Source organism: Aquarana catesbeiana, linkage group LG02 (genome assembly GCF_042186555.1).
Source record: "Aquarana catesbeiana isolate 2022-GZ linkage group LG02, ASM4218655v1, whole genome shotgun sequence".
NCBI lineage: Eukaryota > Metazoa > Chordata > Amphibia > Anura > Ranidae > Aquarana > Aquarana catesbeiana.
This window is the reverse complement of record NC_133325.1, coordinates 381757871-381782066: the sequence shown is the minus strand read 5'-3', so window position 1 is coordinate 381782066 and position 24196 is coordinate 381757871. Positions and strand designations below refer to the sequence as shown.

At 46.0% G+C, this 24196-nt stretch overlaps 1 protein-coding gene across 1 annotated transcript in view; it reads right to left on the bottom strand.

The window, feature by feature from the left end:
* Positions 1–24196, bottom strand: part of LOC141128078 (multidrug and toxin extrusion protein 2-like) — a 214359-nt gene that overhangs the window by 73146 nt on the left and 117017 nt on the right. Inside the window, exons 6-8 of the mRNA XM_073615143.1 lie at positions 3435–3479; positions 1426–1523; positions 61–158 (exon numbers count right to left, since the gene is read on the bottom strand). Coding sequence (XP_073471244.1) covers positions 61–158; positions 1426–1523; positions 3435–3479 — 241 coding nt within the window. The remainder of the gene's footprint in view (positions 1–60; positions 159–1425; positions 1524–3434; positions 3480–24196) is intronic.

Genomic DNA, 24196 nt, shown 5'->3' with positions numbered 1-24196 from the left:
TAAACCTATTGCTTTGATCAAAGAACATTTATACTTTTTTAGTGTAACTATATAACATACCTCCCCATGTTTCCACATACACTTTTTTGCCAACTATGTATAGTAAAAGTAAAAGTGCCATTGTCCATTGGGAAACTGTGTTTGCCCAAGCTGAACCCCTGAAAAGAATTTAAATATACAATTAACTTATTACCATGGTCATATATAAAGTATTTTCTTATATTAGGCAATTTACTAAGTACAAAAACACATTTAATTAAAGTAGACCTTGCAGGAAAATGCAAGATCCACTTAAACCGTCTGGGCACCTTCCTCCTTTGAAAAAATACACCTAATGTAAGTAATTCTAAAATGTACAGTACCTATAAAGAAAATGTTAGATTTATACATATGTTACCTCTGCCTTCCACCCATGGCACCTAGGCGAGGATGACTTCTTATTCCTTCTGGACAGATTCTGGAGAATACAGAGCACCCAAATTCTCACCAGAAGACACTCCTGCAGTGGATTGAAGTGCCATCTCTTGAAATTTCTTCTGCTCTGTATTCCCCAAGAATCATGCTAGAAGGATGGGGATATCACACTTAGTGATACCATAGATGGGGGTTAGGTAACTATAAATTCATTTTAAATATTGGTATTACAACATCCTGCAAACATAGCAACACATACATTCAGAATTAGAGCAAACATGGCTACCTGTACTTTCTTACTCATCTCTCCACTCTATATCCCATTTGCTTCAGGTGCATCTACATTTAGTTTATTTATTTCATAACCAGCACATCGCAAAAGGAATAACTGTGTTAAAACTTTACTTTATTAGTTCCAAAGAAACAAGTTGTAATGCTCAGAAACATCAGATTTCAACTTGGTTAGGTCTTGATCACCATGATTCTACATCCACACTTATATAGTTAAAGTAAACCTGCTTTGAGAGAAACCTGAAGGCTGCCATTTCTGACATTTTTGTTTTTTCAATGTCCAGGTTTCATGCTCGTTCTCTCCAGGTTCAGACCTTTCAGTCACTTTCATGGTTCGCAGATAAAGACCTATGGCTTTACTAAGAAAAAGCCTCCAAATACTATAAAACGCAAGAGCTCGACTCTACAAAAACTTCTTTATTGTTAAATTTCTATGGTTTAGACAGTGGTACAAAAGCTAATGTGTTTCGCTAAGCAGTCTTAGTGATAGCTTCTGCAGAAGCCATCGAATTTCACTCATGACATGTTTACTATAGCCCAAATGGTCGTGAGTTGAAGGGAGCATCATCCTCCAGTCACTGTCTATACAAGCAATATTGACATCTGTCTATTGTCCACAATACTACTTTTCATTTGTAAAATGACTTGGAGAACAATTTTTTGTAAAATAATTGTCTTTAGGGTGTACAAATGAGACTTAAATATATGTGACATACTTACTCCACTCCCAGTTTAAAGATGTACATGAAAATAATATTTAGAACAACATTGATGAGGCATGCTGCTATACCAGTGAAAAACTGAGGCCATATAATACCCTAAGAAAGGAAAATGTATGTTTGTGTCATTCTACATGAAACTATTTCAGTAATAAAAAAACAGGTTTATTAGTAAAACAAGGTATATATAACCCATATGAAGAAAGCAGTAAGAATCATTGATTTTTTTGGTACCCCAAAGACATAGAATAAGCATCTTTCAAGATTCCCGCGCAGTCCAGTGATATCACATGCCAGCTTTTGCTGGCATTTGGCGTGCCGGGTTGGAGCCATAAAAAGGAGGTGACTGATTCCCTGGTAACCGGAGACGATACTGGAGGGTGGCGTTGTGCACACTTTATATATCAGCAGGCCTTTTATTGGACTCTTGTATATTATTGGTTTGTCTCTAATGGCAATATGAGTGTTTATTTATAGTGCATTGGCCTTTACGATGGATCTTCCTGTCTTTGACAGATCTCCTTGATGGGTAGTAAAACTACTGAGTAGTATCACCACATCTTTTCTAATTTTATTAACCTTTTTGAGGGATATCTCTCGTTTTGGATGTTTTTTTGACACTGTACTAAACATCTAGCTGGCATCTTGTGAATTTACCTTCTCATTGCCTTGTGTGCAATACCCCCATATCAGGGGTAGGTATTATCCCCCATTTCTCTCCTCTTCTGGCCCTATATGTGAGCCTCAGTAATTGTACTTTTTGTTATATTTCTGGTAAATGTAATTGTCTCTTTTTAGTGTCAACCTTAAAGTACCCTCCGGCCGATATTGCTCCCAACGCCGCCCCCAGGGAGAGTTTGGTCCAGCAGTTTTTAGATCCTAGCCACAATGGTTATCCTCTGGATTTGGATAAGCTCTTCTATCCACTCATAACCGGCCACTCAGATGTAATTACCATTGTTGAAATTTGGTTGTATGCATATCACTGTATGATTCACTGTATGTGTATGCCTTGCTCCTTTTTAGATGTTTCATGGCCCCATCTCTCCTGAAGAAGCGGTTATTACCGCAAAACATATAGAGGATTTGCCGCATGTATGTTCCCTTGTATTTCTATTTTGAAGTTCACTTCAACACAATGGGATGTATGCCACCAAATATGAAAACTATGTTAAGGCCAGAGGGGAGAATTTGTCTAACAATTTAAAATTTTAAGTTTTGTATCTTAAATAATTTTTTTTTTTTTAGATGTGTGTAATAAACTTTGATATTTTAAAAGCTGCTTATTCTATGTCTTTGGGGTACTGAGAAAATTCACAATTCTTGCTGCTTTCTTCATATACAGTATTTATAGGATGTGGTGCCCAATCTCCTTCTTTTTAGTAAATGGCACATTGTTGAAATACATATAACCCATAGCAAACTATTTAATATGCCTTTAGGTCTATATATAAAGTAAAGACACTAGGCTTATGCCCCGTACACACGGTCAGACTTTGTTCGGACATTCCGACAACAAAATCCTAGGATTTTTTCCGACGGATGTTGGCTCAAACTTGTCTTGCATACATGCAGTCACACAAAGTTGTCGGAAAATCCGGTGACGTAAAACACGTACGACGGGACTATAAACGGGGCAGTGGCCAAAAGCTTTCATCTCTTTATTTATTCTGAGCATGCGTGGCACTTTGTCCGTCGGATTTGTGTACACACGATCGGAATTTCCGACAACGGATTTTGTTGTCGGAAAATTTTATATCCTGCTCTCAAACTTTGTGTGTCGGAAAATCTGATGGAAAATGTGTGATGGAGCCTACGCATGGTCGGAATTTCCGACAACAAGGTCCTATCACACATTTTCCGGCGGAAAATCCGACCGTGTGTACGGGGCATAAGAGATAAATCAAGAGTCTTTTTTTATCATTTAAAATTGTTCAGTAGGAGAAAATGCCTACAACTGGAGCTAATCTGCTAGCTATATAATGTACTCTCAACTTTATATGAGTTTACCTGATTTTGTAAATATTTTGATTGCAGCTGATGAAGAAATACTGCCTGTAATGAAAATTAGAAGCATATAACGTACAATTTAGCACATGCACAGTGGAATAGAAAGAAGTATTTTAGTACTGTTTGTGACTGTTGGGTAAAACTTACCATGACTTCCTGTCCAAGTGATGGTGATCCCTGAGACAAGAATTGAGGGTAAGGGCTCATGTTGATGGGTGTTGTTTTGTTGTATTTGACGTGCATTTGAAATGCACATCAAATGCAGATAAGCAAAATAAAGGTACCGTAAAACCTTTTTTTTTATGTTTATCAAGGGACACCGGAATTTTGGAATTGTGAAATGGGTTATTTGCTGCTGCCTACGGTGCTTTACCGGTGTTTTAGCTGCACTTTTCGGCCGCTAGCGGGGCACTTTTAACCTCTGCTAGTGGCCGATGAAGGAGTTAATAGCGCTGCTGCCAAAGCGCTTTGCAGGCGATTTGGTGGCACTGCCCATTGATTTCAATGGGCAGGGGCACTTTAGGAGCGGTGTATACTCCGCTCCTAGAGCACCCCAAAGATTCTGCTTTCAGGACTTTTTTTTTTTAACAATAAATGTTTTTATTGATTATTACATTAGATAGTACAGTACAGGTTGGAGTATGTACAAAATAAACAGTAGGTATACAAATTGTTAACACAAGACAGGTTATCAAGGTATAAGCATGTCTAATCGTATGTAGGCTCTTCATAATGCAATATAAGATGGTGTTGCAGTGAGCTAAAACCTGTCACCCCTTTGGGTTCACACTATGAGCAGGCTTTGAAATACACATTAGTAAGAGGCCCACCCCCAACCCTGGAGAAGGGCTGAGGAGCTCATTCACGTCAAAGCTACTTGTGTTCATTGTTATTAGTTGATAAACAAACTCATAAACTCATGCATAAGGAGTAGATCTATGCACATCTGCTAGCGGTTCTCCTCATATATAGTCCTACATTCTTCTCTGGTAGGTTGGGGTAAACATCTGTATCACCACTGGAGGGCGAACCTATTACATGTTTATGTCATTTATCATCCATCATGGATGAATTGATTGTACATCATGTATGTGAAGAGGCATTTGGGGAGTTTCTCCAGATATCCCAGTGTTTATGGAAGCCCGAGGCTCTCCCGTTCTTGTACGCAAACATCTTTTCCATAGTGTATTGTGTGTTCATTCTGGAGATTACCTCCTCAATTCTTGGGGATGTCTTAGAGCGCCACTTCTTTGCTAGTGTAATACATGTAACAAATAGAATATGCATAACTACTTTTCTCTTTAGTGGGGGGAACTGCTCAATACCCAAGCTCTGTAAAGCTAAAGATGGGGTTAGCGCGCACCTATGCCCAGTTGTTTCTTGGATAGGGATGAGCCGAACACCCCCCTGTTCGGTTCGCACCAGAACATGCGAACAGGAAAAAAATTCGTTCGAACACGCGAACACCGTTAAAGTCTATGGGACACGAACATGAATAATCAAAAGTGCTAATTTTAAAGGCTAATATGCAAGTTATTGTCAATAAAAGTGTTTGGGGACCTGGGTCCTGCCCCAGGGGACATGGATCAATGCAAAAAAAAGTTTTAAAAACGGCCGTTTTTTCAGGAGCAGTGATTTTAAAAATGCTTAAAGTCAAACAATAAAAGTGTAATATCCCTTTAAATTTCATACCTGGGGGGTGTCTATAGTATGCCTGTAAAGGGGCGCATGTTTCCCGTGTTTAGAACAGTCTGACAGCAAAATGACATTTTGAAGGAAAAAACTCATTTAAAACTACCGCGGCTATTGCATTGCCGACAATACACATAGAAGTTCATTGATAAAAACGGCATGGGAATTCCCCACAGGGCAACCCCGAACCAAAATTAAAAAAAAAAAATGATGTGGGGGTCCCCCTAAATTCCATACAAGGCCCTTCAGGTCTGGTATGGATATTAAGGGGAACCCCAGCCAAAATTTAAAAAAAAAATTGACGTGGGGTTCCCCCTAAATTCCATACCAGACCCTTCAGGTCTGGTATGGATTTTAAGGGGAACCCCGCGCCAAAAAAAAAAAAAAAAAAACGGCGTGGGGTCCCCCTAAAAATCCATACCAGACCCTTATCCGAGCACGCAACCTGGCAGGCCGCAGGAAAAGAGGGGGGGACGAGAGTGCGGCCCCCCCCCCCTCCTGAACCGTACCAGGCCACATGCCCTCAACATTGGGAGGGTGCTTTGGGGTAGCCCCCCAAAGCACCTTGTCCCCATGTTGATGAAGACAAGGGCCTCATCCTCACAACCGTGGCCGGTGGTTGTGGGGGTCTGCGGGCGGGGGGCTTATCGGAATCTGGAAGCCCCCTTTACCAAGGGGACCCCCAGATCCCGGCCCCCCCCCTGTGTGAAATGGTAAGGGGTTACTTACCCCTACCATTTCACTAAAAAACTGTCAAAAATGTTAAAAATGACAAGAGACAGTTTTTGACAATTCCTTTATTTAAATGCTTCTTCTTTCTTCCTTCATCTTCTTCTTCTTCTGGTTCTTCTGGCTCTTCTGGTTCTTCCTCCGGCGTTCTCGTCCAGCATCTCCTCCGCGGCGTCTTCTATCTTCTTCTCCTCGGGCCGCTCCGCACCCATGGCATGAGGGGGGAGGCTCCCGCTCTTCTCTTCATCTTCTTCTTCATCTTCATCTTCTTCTTCATCTTCTTCTTCTTCTTCTTCTTCTCTTCTTCATCTCTTCTTCCTTCTTCATTTCTTCTGCGGGCCGCTCCGCATCCATGCATGGAGGGAGGCTCCCGCTGTGTGACGGCGTCTCTTCGTCTGACGGTTCTTAAATAACGGGGGGCGGGGCCACCCGGTGACCCCGCCCCCCTCTGACGCACGGGACATGACGGGACTTCCCTGTGGCATTCCCCGTGACGTCACAGGGAAGTCCCGTCAATTCACCGTGCGTCAGAGGGGGGGGCGGGGTCACCGGATGGCCCCGCCCCCCGTTATTTAAGAACCGTCAGACGAAGAGACGCCGTCACACAGCGGGAGCCTCCCTCCATGCATGGATGCGGAGCGGCCCGCAGAAGAAATGAAGAAGGAAGAAGAGATGAAGAAGAGAAGAAGAAGAAGAAGAAGAAGATGAAGAAGAAGATGAAGATGAAGAAGAAGATGAAGAGAAGAGCGGGAGCCTCCCCCCTCATGCCATGGGTGCGGAGCGGCCCGAGGAGAAGAAGATAGAAGACGCCGCGGAGGAGATGCTGGACGAGAACGCCGGAGGAAGAACCAGAAGAGCCAGAAGAACCAGAAGAAGAAGAAGATGAAGGAAGAAAGAAGAAGCATTTAAATAAAGGAATTGTCAAAAACTGTCTCTTGTCATTTTTAACATTTTTGACAGTTTTTTAGTGAAATGGTAGGGGTAAGTAACCCCTTACCATTTCACACGGGGGGGGACGGGATCTGGGGGTCCCCTTGGTAAAGGGGGCTTCCAGATTCCGATAAGCCCCCCGCCCGCAGACCCCCACAACCACCGGCCACGGTTGTGGGGATGAGGCCCTTGTCTTCATCAACATGGGGACAAGGTGCTTTGGGGGGCTACCCCAAAGCACCCTCCCAATGTTGAGGGCATGTGGCCTGGTACGGTTCAGGAGGGGGGGGGGGCCGCACTCTCGTCCCCCCCTCTTTTCCTGCGGCCTGCCAGGTTGCGTGCTCGGATAAGGGTCTGGTATGGATTTTTAGGGGGACCCCACGCCGTTTTTTTTTTTTTTTTTGGCGCGGGGTTCCCCTTAAAATCCATACCAGACCTGAAGGGTCTGGTATGGAATTTAGGGGGAACCCCACGTCAATTTTTTTTTTAAATTTTGGCTGGGGTTCCCCTTAATATCCATACCAGACCCGAAGGGCCTTGTATGGAATTTAGGGGGACCCCCACATCATTTTTTTTTTTTAATTTTGGTTCGGGGTTGCCCTGTGGGGAATTCCCATGCCGTTTTTATCAATGAACTTCTATGTGTATTGTCGGCAATGCAATAGCCGCGGTAGTTTTAAATGAGTTTTTTCCTTCAAAATGTCATTTTGCTGTCAGACTGTTCTAAACACGGGAAACATGCGCCCCTTTACAGGCATACTATAGACACCCCCCAGGTACGAAATTTAAAGGGATATTACACTTTTATTGTTTGACTTTAAGCATTAATAAAATCACTGCTCCTGAAAAAACGTCCGTTTTTAAAACTTTTTTTTGCATTGATCCATGTCCCCTGGGGCAGGACCCAGGTCCCCAAACACTTTTTATGACAATAACTTGCATATAAGCCTTTAAAATTAGCACTTTTGATTTCTCCCATAGACTTTTAAAGGGTGTTCTGCGGCATTCGAATTTGCCGCGAACACCCCAAATTGTTCGCTGTTCGGCGAACTTGCGAACAGCCAATGTTCGAGTAGAACATGAGTTCGACTCGAACTCGAAGCTCATCCCTATTCTTGGATAAGGGACATAACCTTTTCCCAAAAAGGACGTATCACTACACAGCTCCAAAGTGTGTGAAGGAGATTGCCAGTACCTCTGCAATCTCGCCAGCACATTGGTGAGGTGTTTGGATCCATTTTGTTTATGCGTAAAGGTGTGAGGTACCATCTGTGAAGTAGTTTCTGGGTATTATCCCAATGGTCTACACACGCTGAGGACCTACTGCTAATACTAAATGCCATTGGGTTAGTGAAAATTCTTTTTGTAGATCCCTTTCCCATTTGATCATGTTTGGTGTTTTAACCTGAATATATAGGGGGGAGGTAGACTTATAAAATAAATATATCCCTTTTATTTTACTTGGTTGCTTGTTCTTTAGATAGTTCCATACTGATATAGGTATTTCTATGGGGTGGGCCTAGTTCGAAAGTTTATAGTGCTGTATCTGGTAAGTTTTATACCTATCTAGTGCATCTTGATCTGGTATGTCAGCTGTAGAGAAGTGCACCCCCTTTTTTGCCCAGAATTGGGTGAATAGCTATGGAATTAGGTATTCGTAAGATGCCAAGGGTACTAGTAGGGTACATATTGGTGTGTCAGCAAATTTTTGCTTTGTCAGTGAGGACCATGCTGCTGTTGTGGCTTGTATGGTCGTGTAAGGCGGAATTGATGGGCTATGGTGCAGGCTGGCCGCTATTGCTAAGGCTGGAAGATTGTGCCCTGGGGTAATTTCTCTTTCTATTTGTGTCCACCTGTTGTCTGTTTGGCAAGAGAACCAATACTTCATATGGTCAAGTACTGCAGCTCTATAGTATTCTTGCGCGTTGGGAAGACCTACGCCCCCAAGTTGTTTAGCTTTATATAGATTTGTTAGTGCTATCCTAGGTTTTTTCCCTGCCCATATGTATTTCCACAGGCATGTTAGCTGCGAGAAGAATGACTGAGGTATGGGGATAGGTAGTGTTCTAAAGTAGTATAATAGTTTGGGCAAAACTTGCATTTGGTAATCAGCAATCCTTCCAAGCCATGTCAGGTGGAGTTTGCTGATCTGGTTCAGTTCCTCTTCCACTTTGGTGAGTAGAGGAGGGTAGTTACTGGAGTAAATTTTAGTGGAGGATGAGGTTAGCTGTATACCTAGGTAGGTGATCGAAGGGGGCTCCCAATTACAGGGGAACTCCTTTTTGAGCTGGTTGACTGCTTCCTTTGTCATGTATAGCGTCAAATATGTTTTTATTGAGTTTTTACAAGGTGAAATATTACCAAGCGTATTACAATAGTACGTTCAATATATTAATAACATAAAAAAAAATAAAGAAAACAGTCTGCTTATTTAGCATATTTTGCATATAGGCCGGTACAATATAGATACATAAACTACGTTAGCTTGGCTTAATTTATGTACAGTTAGTTGTAAAATATCCGATGTATGATATAACCGAGAATCACCTGTTCTGAGGCCTTGTAGTATGAATCAAAGAAGAGAAAAGAAGAAGAAGATAAAAGGAAGAAGAAATCGAGAGGAGGGAATAGATAGGGGTAAAGAGAGTTGGGGAAGGCGAGCTTGCCCTGGCGCAGCACACTGAAGGGTCCAGTCAGAGTCAGTTTAACTAGGCGGTGTTAGCAAGTTTTTTAGGGCATCTGAAGTGGAGTAATTAATCCAGATAAGCCATAGGGTTTTAAATTTATCAAAAGTATCATTGTCTATAGCTATCATCTCTTCCATTCGCATGATATCGTTGACTATAGAGACCCAAGAGGACAGAGGAGGCGTAGTGGTGGTTTTCCAAAACAGAGGTATAAGTTGTCTGGTTGCTGAAAGAAAAAATCAAAGTAGGGTACGTTTTTGCGAGGGTATGGAGCCCGGGAGCATGGACAACAGTGTTATCCCTAGCGTGGGTGTCGATCGTAAAGGCTACTATATATGGCAAAAACCAGGAACCAAAGGGGCTGTATGGCATTGCAGTCCCACCATATGTGAAGATAGCTTCCATCTGCATCTCCACATCTCCAGCATTATGTAGGGGTAGATGGAAACATTTTATGAAGTGATTGGGGGTCTCTGTACCACCTAGATAAGAGTTTAAAGTTCTTCTCTTGTGTCTAACAAGAGATGGAGGATTTGTGTGTAAAGTGGAATTACTTTTGCCAGTCAACCAGTGAAAGGTCCCATCCCAGATCTGTGGCCCACCTCCTGGTATAAGGTGGTAGTTGATCATGGGTCAGTGAGTGTAGTAGTTTGTAAATAGTGGAGAGTAAATGTTTAGGTGTTTCTGAGAGAGAGCACAGCTGTTCGTAGCTAGTCAAGGGTCTATGTATTTGGCAGGGGGAGAACAGGTCTGAGCAGAAGGAAGTTGTACGTAGAGCTATAAGCTAATTACCCCATTCTCCTGGTACAATGGGTGTACCATCGGTTGGATGTATGAATGAGTTCGCTGTAGGCCAAGTGGCCCGAAGATACGGGCCCACTGTGTTGGATCCCATGCCCTGGGGGAGATTAGGATGGTCAAAAAGCGAAGTGAGTGCTGAGGGGTCTGTGGATAATAGTGTTGACAGTCCCTTTTTGTACCACAGGTAAAGTGCTACGGTCGTTAACGGGGAGGAGTTTGATAGGAGAGACAGTTTTTGACCATATCCCCACAGCAAAGCCCGAAGATCGGGGATGGAGAGATCTTGTTCTATTGTAGTAGATGCCTTGGGGAATGGACGAGGGAACCACTCTAGGATCCTAGAGAGGACAGCAGCCCTGTGGTATATTTCAAAGTCTGGGTGACCCACCCCACCTCATGTTTTGGGGTATGTTAACAGGGTATGGCGGATGCGGGACATCCCTTGTTGCCAGATGAAGCGTATGGACATAGATCTTAGGGAGTTAAAGAATTGTTTAGGGATAATTATAGGTATCGTCTGGAATACGTAAAGTAATTTGGGAAGGGTGTCCATTTTAAGTGTGTTGATGCGGCCAAACCAGGGTAACGGTGTCGTGTTCCAAGTTTCTAATTCTTTCCGAACACATGATAGTAGGGGGAGGTAGTTAAGATTATAGAGATCTGACAGGTTGGATGGGATTATAATTCCAAGGTAGGGAATGCCCCTTGATCCCCATTGGAATGGGAAGTTAGTCTGTACTTGGGTAAGGGTAGAGGGTGGTAGGGATATGTTGAGGGCCTCTGTCTTAGTCATGTTAAGCTTAAAATTGCTAAGATCTCCAAATCTACGAAATTCATGCATTAGAGAGGGTAGGGATGTATGAGGTTGTTGAATATAAACGAGGAGATTGTCTGCATAGAGTGAAAGTTTATGTTCAGATGATGGTGTCTGTATCCCCGTTATATTGCTATTCTGTCTAATGGCTGTTGCTTGGTGTTCCATTACCAAAACAAAAAGTAGGGGGATAGAGGACATCCCTGCCTAGTTCTGTTCAAGATTTGGAATGAGGTGGACGAGGAGCCATTGACCAGGACAGAGGCTGTGGGGTGAGAATATAGTGCCATCACCCTAGAGATAAATGAGGGACCAAGTCCTATCTGTCCCAGAGAAAGAGGCACAAGAACTGCCAATTGACCCGGTCAAATGCCTTCTCGGCGTCAAAAGAGAGGATACATGCCTTTAGGTTGTGTCTACGAATGTAGGAAATAAGGTGGATAGTTTTTGTGGTATTGTCCCTGGCCTCTCTGCCAGGGACTAAGCCCACTTGGTCTCTGTGTATGATAGAGGGTAGGAGGGGTGAGAGGTGATTTGCTAGGATCTTTGCAAAAAGTTTAACGTCTAGGTTAAGGAGAGAGATAGGCCTGTAACTGCTGCATTGGGAGGGGTCCTTCCCTGGTTTGGGTATAACTGAGATAGTGGCAGAAAGAAGGGTTTTAGAGGGGGGGTGGGCATCATCTAAATGGTTGAACGCCGCTGTAAGAAGTGGGGCTAGGGAATAGGTGAATGACTTGTAAAATCTGGGGGAGAAGCCATCGGGTCCCTGGCATTTTCCCGGTTTCAGTCCTTTGATAGCCGATAAAAAGTCCAACTTTGTCAGAGGGTCATCTAGGTCCGTAGAATCCTTTGTCATGTTTAGTGTGAGGGCATAACATTTAGTTGTTTATAGAAGGAGACCTCTCCAAATTTGTTCAGTAGGGATTGTACTACTGGGATAGATGATTCTGGTTTGGTTTTTAGTGAGTATAACATCGTCAGCAAACAAACCTAGTTTGTGACTTTCGGTGCCTATGTTGATACCTTGTATTGCTTTATTGGATCTTATGTATTCTGTTAGGGGCTCTAAAACTAGTGAGAAAATGATTGGGGACAAAGGGCATCCTTGACGAGTCCCATTTGAGAGCGCAAATAGATCTGAGAGTAAGCTGAAAGTATAGACTCGGGCAGAGGGGCTGGAATATAATGACATGATCACTGAGTGGATCATCCCAGGTATACCAAATTTATGTAAGGTCTTAGACAGGTATCCCCAATGGACCCTGTCAAAGGCCTTTTTATTGTCCAGGGCTAGGAGTATGCTAGGTTCTTTAGTCACTTCTGCAAAACACAGTAGGTTAAGCATTCTCCTAGTCCCTTCAGGGCCTGTCTGCCTTTTACAAAACCAACTTGATCTAGGCCTATGAGGGATGGGGTGATTTCCATTAATCTGTTATCTAGGGTTTTCGCATATATTTTAAGATCCATGTTCAGTAATGAAATGGGCCTAAAATTTTGGGGGATTGACGGGTCTTTGCCAGGTTTGGGTAGTGTTACTATGACTGCTTGTAGCATTTCGCTCAGGAAAGAACCAGATTTTGCTGCCCCGTTGAAGACTTCAACTAGTTTGGGGGTAAGCAGCTTAGTAAAAGCCTTGTAGTATTCAGCGGAAAAGCTGTCCGCTCCGGATGCCTTATGCATAGGAAGGGTTTTAATAATCGCTTCAACTTCTGTTACAGTAATTGCAGAGTTACGTTTCTGCAGAGTGGTGTCATCAATCGAGGGTAATTGGATACCATTAAGGAACTTATTGATCTTGGCTTCAGTGGGTTGGTGAGTGCCAGGATCAACATTAAGATTGTAGAGGGAGTGGTAGTAGTCTTTGAATACATTAGCTATGGCTTTCAGATTATGTAAAGTGGTATTAGTTTGATGGTGTTTAATCTGTGTGAGGTTGGAGCGTGCTTGGTGTTTTTTGAGTTGGGAGGCCAGCAACTTCCCTGCTCTATTGTTTTGTGCATAAAATGATAATTTAAGTCTTTTGAAATATATGTCATATTCCTATATGCCCTAAGTTCCTGTCTCAGTTCCTCACGGCAAGAATGAAAGTTTTTTAGTACCAGGGTAGAGGAGGAAGTGGGATTTTTGTGTTGCGCTTCTATGTCAGCTATGGACTTTTGCAGTGTAGTTATGCGCTGCAGTTTCTTTTTCTTTTCTCTAGAGGAAATTTGTATAAGAGTTCCTCTGACGACTGCCTTGTGTGCACACCAAACTGTTGTAAGGGAACAGTCACCAGTGTTAATAATTGTGAAGTATTCCTGTATTTTTCCTCCGATCTCATCTCTTAATTTAGGCTGCGATAGAAGGAAGGTATTAATGCGCCACAGGGGTTTGTGGGATACGGTACTTGTATCCACAACCTCAATGGTCACCGGTGCATGATCCGACCATGTGATGTTGTGGATATCCGCTTTGCCTATGGTCTGTAGGGTTTACACATCTGTAAGAAAGAAATCTATTCTTGAATAACTGTTATGAACCATTGAATAGTGTGTGTAATCCCTTTTCAGTGGTTCGGAGGCATTGCCATGGATCGAAAAGCCTTTCCTCTAAGCATAGAGAACCTAAAGTAGGTCTCCATCTCCGAGCCACTGAAGAGGAATCAATTTCATAATTTAAGATCATGTTAAAATCACCACACAACAGTAAATTACCCTTCAACATTTGTTTAGCAAGCTTAACAACTTTACAGATAAACTTCAGAGGTTTGATGTTAGGTGTGTATAGGTTTACCAGGGTGTAGATTTTGCTGTTGAGTTCTGCAACCAGAATGATGAAGTGCCCTTGAGGGTCAATATGCTGTTGAATTAAGGAAAAGGATACAGAGTTCTTGATAGCGATTAGTACACTATTTCTTTTGGTTGAGCCATTGGCTGTAAAGACGTGAGGAAATTTGACATGTGTGCATTTCGGAGGGTTGGCGTTGGAGAAGTGCGTCTCCTGCACACAAAGAACGTCACAGTGTAAGTCCATTGCTGATTTCCAGAGAGTTCTGCGCTTGTAAGGGCGATTCAAGCCTCCCACATTAAATGTCATTATTTTAATATTCATTTGTATGGGGTGTGGCCAAGACCTCACAGCTCCCACCTGATCCGTCGTTTGATCCTTCCCCGGCATCCTTGATCCTGCTCTCTTCAGCTCCCCAGCTGGCTACCGAGACCCAGCATCCCCCGGACCCACCACTGGCCCTCTGTACACGGGGGAAGACCCACCGAGGCCCGTTGGAGATGGCGGGACCGGACTCCTAAGATGGCTCCGCCGCGAACGGCCGCGATGCCGCGAACGGCTGACAAACCCAGGGATGGCACCAGCAGAAAAACCACTGAAGCCACCAGGTAAGGAGCAATACAGAGACATGTTGTACTATACTCAAAAAATACAGGGCCCTGTGGTTAATGATGCGGGGGGGAGCAAGTAGAGGGGAAGAGGCAGATCTGTTTACACAGGCTGACTGGAGCCATGACACAGGCAGCACTCCCAGCCACTTTACGGAAAATGCTGCTCATCCTCCCTCCCCCCCCCCCCTCAGGTGATATATCAGAGACTCTGGAGCAGCCCACATTAGCTGACATACTGAAGGCCGTTCATATGTTGACAGCTACAGTTACTGATATGAAGGAGCAGTTTGGGGGCCTAAGAGAAGAGATGTCTCTACTCAGACAAGACCTTCAAAAGGTTAGAGAAAGAGCAACAGCAGTTGAAAGCAGAGTGTGTGATATAGAGGAGAAGCTGCCTCCACTTGCATGAGAAGCCAGAGCAGCACATCGTATGGCCCAAGACACATACAACAGAGAAGAGGACACTGAAAATCGCTTACGCAGAAACAATGTGCGCATTGTTGGTCTCCCCGAGAAGTCTGAGGGCAAGGACTCCACTACATTTGTGGAAAACTGGCTTGTTGAGATTTTTGGCCGTGAGGCATTTTCCCCATTTTTTACGGTGGAAAGAGCCCACAGAGTGCGGGTCGGCCTCCCCCACAGGGAGCTCCTCCCAGGTCAATGCTGGCCAAACTACTACATTACCGCAACAGAGAGGCAGCATTACGCTGTGTGCGAGCTAATATTAAGTTTAATGGAGTCAGAGTGTCATTTTATCCTGATTTCTCTGCTGAGGAACAGAGAAGTAGAGCTAAGTTCAGTGATGTGAAGAAACGCCTGAGGGCCCTGCAATTACCATACACCATGCTCTACTCAGCGAAACTGCGAGTGACAGCTGATGGGCATGCGCAATTTTTTGAGTCGGCTAGAGAAGCAGCTGCCTGGCTGGATCCCAACGAACAGGCCTTGTGCCATCACCGAGCGGATGCAGAAGGTGACTGACCCGGACACCACATTGGTAACAAAATGTATGTATTATATGCCTGGCCGCCACACTCTTTCTGTTGAAGTGCAGGTGATCTAGCTTTTTTCTTGTTTTTGCTTCTTTTAAAACCCTTCATCATATCTGGCTCCTCTTCCTTTACTTGTTTGCCGGGGGGACGCTACATGTCTTTCAGTGCGAGGAAACGAACTATGACTTTTTCTTCAACTACCCCATTTAACTCTTTGTTCAATTTGAAATGCACGAACAATCAGTTGGCCTACTAGGCCGTGTTGCAGTAGCAGGACTTGCCATTGGTAACAAAATGTATGTATTATATGCCTGGCCGCCACACTCTTTCTGTTGAAGTGCAGGTGATCTAGCTTTTTTCTTGTTTTTGCTTCTTTTAAAACCCTTCATCATATCTGGCTCCTCTTCCTTTACTTGTTTGCCGGGGGACGCTACATGTCTTTCAGTGCGAGGAAACGAACTATGACTTTTTCTTCAACTACCCCATTTAACTCTTTGTTCAATTTGAAATGCACGAACAATCAGTTGGCCTACTAGGCCGTGTTGCAGTAACAGGACTTGCCCTGTTGGCAAAGCTAATCTGGATGACCTTACTTCTTAGTTCTACACTGGCACTTACTAAAGTAAGAGTTTTAAGCCGGACACGGAACTACCTAATCACAGCTGCACTAGTGTTTGTTGGCACCGTTGTGCCCTGTTGTTGTTTTCAGCATAATCTATCCTACAGTCCAAGGAACTTCTCTTTATTGATCACCATTGATGGCACAGAAGTCCACGATCACCTCATTTGCCTTGCCCCTTGTGGACTCTTTATATGGAGGTCGCTTAATAAACCCCACCCTGTTAAAATTAAACCCCACCCTGATACTGACTTTGCCCTCGAAAATGGCAGGTTCCTCGGTGGTCTCCTGGAATGTCAGGGGCATGAACTCCCCCCTTAAGCGCACTATGATCTTTTCATGTCTAAAAAAGTTTTATCCTGCTGTTGTGTGTCTACAGGAAACGCATTTGACATCCGAAACTAAAAGTTGCTTGAAATATACATGGATAGGTTGGGCGTATCACTCCACCCACACCTCCTTTTCCCGGGGTGTGAGTGTGGTGATACACAGGTACCTGGATTATCAGGAATATGCATCCAAAATAGACCCGGAGGGAAGGTTTGTGTTTTTGCATTGTCCTATTGGCATTCTGAAATGTGTTTTGGCATGTGTCTACATACCTCCCCCATTTGACGCTCGGGTACTCCGGCTCCTCATGGAATTTTTGGAGAGGAAACCGAACCTCCCGATGTTGCTAGTTGGGGACTTCAATAGCTGGCTTGATCTGGATCTGGACAAACACCCGGCCCCGAGATCACCTGTTCCCCACAGGGCAACTCCTCTGGCTAGATTGTTACAGGAGGTGGGCTGGTTAGATATATGGAGACACTGAAACCCTACAGCTAAACAATTCTCCTGTTTCTCAAAGAAACATAGGTCACTATCTAGGATAGACTTAGCAGTGGGAAACTCAGCTATGCTCCCCTCGGTTTCGGATATTTCCTACAAACCTCGAGGTGTATCTGATCACTCTTATATGGTGATAAACCTTATTGTAACTCAACTATCTGCACTCCCAAAAGCACCCTGGAAATGTAACACCTTTTGGCTGCAGCTATTTGTTTCCCCTGAGGAAATAGAGGGGAGCATCCGGAAGTTTTTTACTTATCAGCCGGACTCATTGTCCATCCTCACTGAATGGGAGGCTTTTAAAACTTATTTTAGAGGAGTATTTAATAATGAGGTTACCAAGGTCAAAAAACATTCTGAGGCTCTACGGGAAACATTGGAATTACAGGTCCATTCTTTGGAGGTAAAATACGTGCAGCATCCCACTGACTCCACTAAGGGGGCCTGGCAGTCGGCTCAATCAGCGTACGAGCACCTGCTAGCCTCGTCAGTGGACAAAAAGAGGTTCTTTTCTAAAACTGCCTTCTTTGAAGAGGGGGAGACGACAGGCTGCCTCCTAGCTAGAATAGCTAACTCCGAACAGAAGTCTCCAGTGATTGGAACCATAAAGACTGCTGGAGGGCGGCTGGTACATTCCCCAGATCTGATACTACGAACGCTGGCAGATTTTTACGAAACACTATACTGTCCGACCACGGAGTATAGTTCTGGGGAATTGTCTAGTTGTCAGAGAGGTTACCTGATTGGGCGCCGGTGCGCGCCGGGGCGCGTTGGTGCTCGTGTCTCTGTGCGTGCTGGGGCGCGTGTTCCTGGGGGCACTGGCGTGTCTGGGCTGACCGGCCGTGGCGTGCAGGGTGGCGTCCGGGCATGCGTGCATACGCGTGTTCGCGCTAACGCGCGTCCGCCTATGGGCATTACCGCTGGTGTGCCCGGTAGTGTGGGCGTGCACGCCGGTGTCGGGAGCGCGGCGTTTGGAGCCAATTAGCCTATTTAAGCCTGCCTCTACCCTGATTCAGTGCTGCCTGATCAAACAGCTCTGTGTCTTGTTCCGTGATCTTCCTGTGTTCCTGTATCTCCGTAGTTTGACCCGTTGTGACCCGGCTTGCCTTTGGACCTCCCTTGATTGCTGCCTGAACCCGACCCCGGCTTGTTTGACCTTGTTTCTGCCTACTCCCTTGTGCCGTTGCCGCCAGCCCGTTGCCGACCTCTGCCTGTGTGTGACCAGCCTGATTAGCAACTGCTCAGCACCTGCTCCATCAGTCCTGAAGCTCTACCAGTTGCTTGCCAGACCACCTTGCTCCAGGACCCTAACATCAGGCCCTCATACCACTCCGCATTCGTGGGCCTCCTGTCTACTCTACCAGGGGCCCCGAATCGGATACGTAAGGGAGCCTACCCTCTGCCCAAGTGGACTCACCTGTCTGGTAAGTGTGGGACCTGACAGTATCAGGCAGCCATGACTGAGTCCGGGCAGGGGGCCTCCCCCATGGATGAACTTTGCAGGCACCTAGCGGGCGTTACCCAAGCCATCAAAAGCCTACAGGAGGGCTATACCAGACTGGAAGGACAGGTCCAGGCCCTCTCAGCCTCCCCTCCGGGAGCAGCATCTGCTAATCCTGCCTCAGCACCCTCTGTAGTTATGCTCCCACCAGAGCCCAGGGTGCCTACACCCGAAAAGTTTTCCGGAGAACGTTGCAAGTTCCGGGCGTTCCGCAACGCATGCAAACTTTATTTTGCCTTACAGCCCCGTACGTTTTCCTTGGAGGCTACCAAAGTGGGGTTCGTCATATCTTTGCTGACCGGCGAGCCTCAGACCTGGGCCCACCATCTGCTGGAGCAAAAGGCCAGATCTCTGGATTCTTTGAGTGACTTTTTCTTAGCCATGTCTCAGCTGTATGAGGACCCTCAGTTAACAGCCACGGCAGAAGCCGCCTTGCACTCCCTTCAACAAGGCCGCAGAGCGGCCGAAGATTACGCTGTGGAGTTCAGGCGTTGGAGCTCTGATACAGAGTGGAATGACGCGGCCTTGCGTCACCAATATCGGCTGGGGTTGTCGGACCCCCTGAAGGACGAATTAGCACTGGTGGGGGTACCTCAGACACTAGAGGAGCTAATCAACCTGTCAATCCAAATTGACCGCCGCCTCAGAGAGAGACGCTCTGAGAGATCTGTTGGCCACCCACGCCTCACCTGCATGTTACCCAGGGCCCCTAGTGCCCCGAACCAAGCTCCGCTTGCCTCGTCTATTCCAACCCAGGAAGCTCCTGAGCCCATGCAGTTGGGACTGCTCCGTCCCTCTCTGACCCCAGAGGAGAAGACACGCAGATGCACACTTAACCTGTGCCTGTACTGTGGAGAGCCTGGACACTTTGCAAGAGCATGCCCCAATAAAAGACGTAAGTGCCTGCCGTCCTCCTCGTTGTGTGCACCTGTCTTACCTAGTTCCGGTAACCACCTAACATTTTCCGTTGTATTACAGTTACCTGGAAGGAACATCCCAGTACCGGTCATCATTGATTCGGGAGCATGTAGCGGATTCATTGACCGGACCTTCGTCGAAGACCATCATATCCCTACTCAAACTAAGGCCCAGGGACTGGCAGTTTTCTTAGCGGACGGCTCCACCCTCCGCTCCGGTCCTGTTACCCATGAAACGGTTCCTCTACTGGCCACCATTGGCCCGGAACATCAGGAACTTTTACGCCTAGATGTCATCTCCTCTCCCCTCTTCCCAATTATCCTAGGAATACCTTGGCTACAGGCTCACAATCCTAGCATCAACTGGTCTACGGGCAAGATCCAGTTTTCTTCGGAACATTGCAAACAACGTTGTTTACGGCAGACCCCTTTAACATCCTCCCAATGCCTGTGCCTAGATTCAGAAACTAAGTCTTACCAAAATCTTCCCGAACCTTACCGGGATTTCCTGGATGTATTCAGTAAAAAGGGGGCAGAAACTCTTCCAGTACATAGACCCTACGATTGCCCAATAGAACGCTTACCTGGTACTGAAGTTCCTTTCGGGAGGATTTTCCCTCTAACTGAGCAGGAGCTGGGCACCTTGAAAATCTATATAGACGAAAACCTGAAGAAGGGGTTCATCCGTCCCTCCACATCTCCAGCGGGGGCAGGCATCTTTTTTGTAGAAAAAAAGGATCACTCCCTACGTCCCTGCATTTATTATCGGGAGCTTAATAAAATCACTATAAAGAACAGATACCCACTACCTTTGGTTCCCGAATTATTTCAGAGATTAGGATCTGCTACAGTCTTCACCAAGCTGGACCTCCGTGGTCCGCATAAGGGAGGGGGACGAATGGAAGACGGCCTTTCGTACTCGATTCGGGCACTACGAGTACCACGTCATGCCCTTTGGTCTGTGCAACGCACCGGCTACATTCTAGCACTTCGTCAACGATGTCTTTCATGACTTCCTGGACTTATATGTCATCGTCTACCTGGACGATATCCTGGTTTTCTCTGCTTCCCTGACTGAGCACCGCAAACACGTACGAAACGTACTCACCCGGCTTAGACAACATGGGCTTTACGCCAAACTTGAAAAATGTGAGTTTGAGCTCCAATCCATCCAGTTCCTAGGCTTGATCATTTCCCCTGATGGCATCAAAATGGATCCGCAAAAAGTATCCGCTATCCTGGATTGGCCTGCACCTATAGACAAGAAAGGAGTACAGCGTTTTATTGGCTTTGCCAATTTCTATAGGAAATTTATTAAGGGATTCTCTTCGATTATAACTCCTATTACGGAACTCATTAAACAAGGAAGCCGGTTCTGCTGGACTCCTAAGGCACAAGAGGCCTTTGAAAGACTCAAAGCGCTGTTCACGTCAGCCATTATTCTCAAGCATCCCAACCCTGCCTTGCCCTTCGTCTTGGAAGTGGATGCTTCCGAAGTCGCGGTTGGAGCTGTGCTCTCACAAAGACAAGGTGCCAAAGCACTCCTGTACCCTGTGGGATTCTTCTCACGTAAACTCTCCCCTTTCGAGAAGAATTACGACGTGGGAGATCGGGAACTTCTAGCCATTAAAGCAGCCCTGGAGGAATGGCGTTATCTCCTGGAAGGTGCAGCTCACCCCATTTTGGTCTACACGGACCACAAAAACTTAGAATACCTAAGAACGGCCAAGAGATTGAAACCCCGGCAGGCCAGATGGGCACTTTTTTTTTTCCCGATTTATTTTTCATATAACCTACAGACCCGGATCCAAGAATGTCAAATCCGACGCCCTTTCCTGAATGTTTCTTGATTCTGAGAAGACCCTGTCTCCAGACACCATCCTCCCCTCTGGAAATTTCCTGATCCTACAGGAGGATCTAATCTCCCAAATCAGACGATCCTCTAGGGCAGTGGTTCTCAACTCCAGTCCTCAGGACCCACCAACAGGCCAGGTTTGCAAGATAGCTGAAATACATCACAGGTGATATCACTTGCTGCTCAGTGATTGCAGGATTCTAGTCTGCAACTCCCCAAGGTAATACTTAAAATCTGGCCTGTTGGTGGGTCCCGAGGACTGGAGTTGAGAACCACTGCTCTAGGGGAATGTCTCCACCTGCTGAAGCTTGTACCAAAGATGGGATGTTCTGGTTCAAGAATAAAATTGTGGTCCCTGAGGAGCTAAAAGTACGGGTGTTAAGCTTGTGCCATGATCACAAACTTGCCGGTCATTTCGGCACACGGAAGACAACTGATCTTGTCCAACGCACCTTTTGGTGGCCTTACCTTAATAAGGACTGCAAGGAATATGTGGAGTCCTGTAACACGTGTGCCAGAAACAAGAGTAGCCGGACAAGAGCTTGGGGTCTGTTGAGACCATTACCAGTCCCGGAGAGACCATGGGCCATGATTTCAATGGACTTTATCGTTGAACTCCCCCCATCAGAAGGTTTTTCGTCCATTTTTGTTGTGGTAGACAGGCTGTCTAAAATGGCCCATTTTCTCCCCATGAAGGGCACCCCTTCGGCCATGGAGACCGCTTCCATCTTTATTAAGGAGATCGTCAGACTGCATGGAGTACCGACCAATATAGTTTCGGACAGAGGCGTCCAGTTTACCTCCAGATTCTGGAGAGCCCTTTGTGGCGCCCTTGAAATCGAATTGTCATTTTCTTCGGCCTACCACCCTCAGTCAAATGGACAAACCGAGAGGACGAATCAAACCTTGGAGCAATACCTCCGCTGTTTCTCTGCATTTTCCCAGGATGACTGGGCCTCCCTGCTACCCATCGCGGAGTTCTCCTACAACAACTCACTACACTCAGCTACCAATCAGTCACCGTTTTATGCCAACTATGGTTTCCACCCATCCTTCCTGCCTGGACCTATTCCCGAGTGCCCTGTTCCTGCAGTATCCGAAACTTTGGACTTTTTTTCAAACAACAACAAATTGCTGCAGGAAACCATGACCAAGGCTCAGGAAGATTACAAGAGAATCTTTGACAGGAAGAGACGGGGAGAACTTGTTCTAGAACCTGGCAATTCTGTCTGGTTATCTACCGCTAACCTCAAGTTGGCCTGTCCGTCCAGAAAACTGGGCCCCAAATACTTGGGTCCTTTCTTGATTAAAAGAAAAATCAACAATGTGGCATATGAACTTGACCTTCCTAACTCCCTGAGGATACATCCAGTCTTCCACGTGTCCCTCCTGAAGCCGGTCACCCCCAACTTCTTTTCTGGTCGTAGCATTGGCCCACTCAAACCTATTGTGGTTGATGGCGAAGAGGAGTTCGAAGTGGAGGCAATTCTAGATTGCAGAAGAAGACGCAATCAGGTTCAATACCTTGTAAAATGGAGGGGCTATGGACCCGAAGATAATTCGTGGGAGCCGGAAAGTAACTTACATGCCAGAGAACTTCTGCAGTCTTTTAAAACCTCTCATGCCTCAAAGATGGCCCAGCTGGGCATCCGGAGTCTGCCCTTGAGGAGGGGGCACTGTCAGAGAGGTTACCTGATTGGGCGCCGGTACGCGCCGGGGTGCGTTGGTGCTCATGTCTCTGTGCGTGCTGGGGCGTGTGTTCCTGGGGGCACTGGCGTGTCTGGGCTGACCGGCCGTGGCATGCAGGGTGGCGTCCGGGCGTGCGTGCGTCCGCGCTAGCGTGCGTCCGCCTATGGGCATTACCGCTGGCGTACCCGGTAGTGTGGGCGTGCACGCTGGTGTCGGGGGCGCGTGCGGGGGCGCGGGACGCCTTGGCGAATCGGCGCGTGCACGAGCACGGCGTTTGGCACCAATTAGCCTATTTAAGCCTGCCTCTACCCTGATTCGGTGCTGCCTGATCAAACAGCTCTGTGTCTTGTTCCGTGATCTTCCTGTGTTCCTGTATCTCCGTAGTTTGACCCGTTGTGACCCGGCTTGCCTTTGGACCTCCCTTGATTGCTGCCTGAACCCGACCCCGGCTTGTTTGACCTTGTTTCTGCCTACTCCCTTGTGCCGTTGCCAGCCCGTTGCCGACCTCTGCCTGTGTGTGACCAGCCTGATTAGCTCCTGCTCAGCACCTGCTCCATCAGTCCTGAAGCTCTACCGGTTGCTTGCCAGACCACCTTGCTCCAGGACCCTAACATCAGGCCCTCATACCACTCCGCATTCGTGGGCCTCCTGTCTACTCTACCAGGGGCCCCGAATCGGATACATAAGGGAGCCTACCCTCTGCCCAAGCGGACTCACCTGTCTAGTAAGTGTGGGACCTGACACTAGTTATCTGGATGAGATTGTTTTCCCGACCCTCTCAACCTCTCAAAGAGAGGAACTGGACTCCCCATTAACTTTGGAGGAGTTACAGGCAGCGGTGGCAGAGTTTCCTAATTGTAAAGCTCCAGGGGAGATGGCATCCCCATGGAGATCTATAAGCACTATTCTGAGATAATATTAGCCAAGTTACTAGAGGTTTTTAAGGCTGCAAGGGAGCAAAATATCCTACCATCCTCAATGTCTAAGGCCCACATTGTGCTAATCCTAAAACCAGGTAAGTATCCAGTGGACCCGGCCTCGTACAGACCGATTTCGCTACTACAATAAGATATAAAAATATTGGCAAAAGTCCTGGCTCTCAGGTTAAATTACCTCAATCATACATCCTGATCAGGCGGGATTTATTCCCAACAAATCCACGGCAATAAACCTTAGAAGATTATTTCTTAACATGCAATCTCAAGCTGACAATACGGGTAAGAGGGCTCTTCTGTCATTTGATGCTATGAAAGCCTTTGACAGTGTAGAGTGGCCACATCTTTGGGAGGTAAAGAAGCGATTCGGTTTTGGTGAAATGTACATCTTCT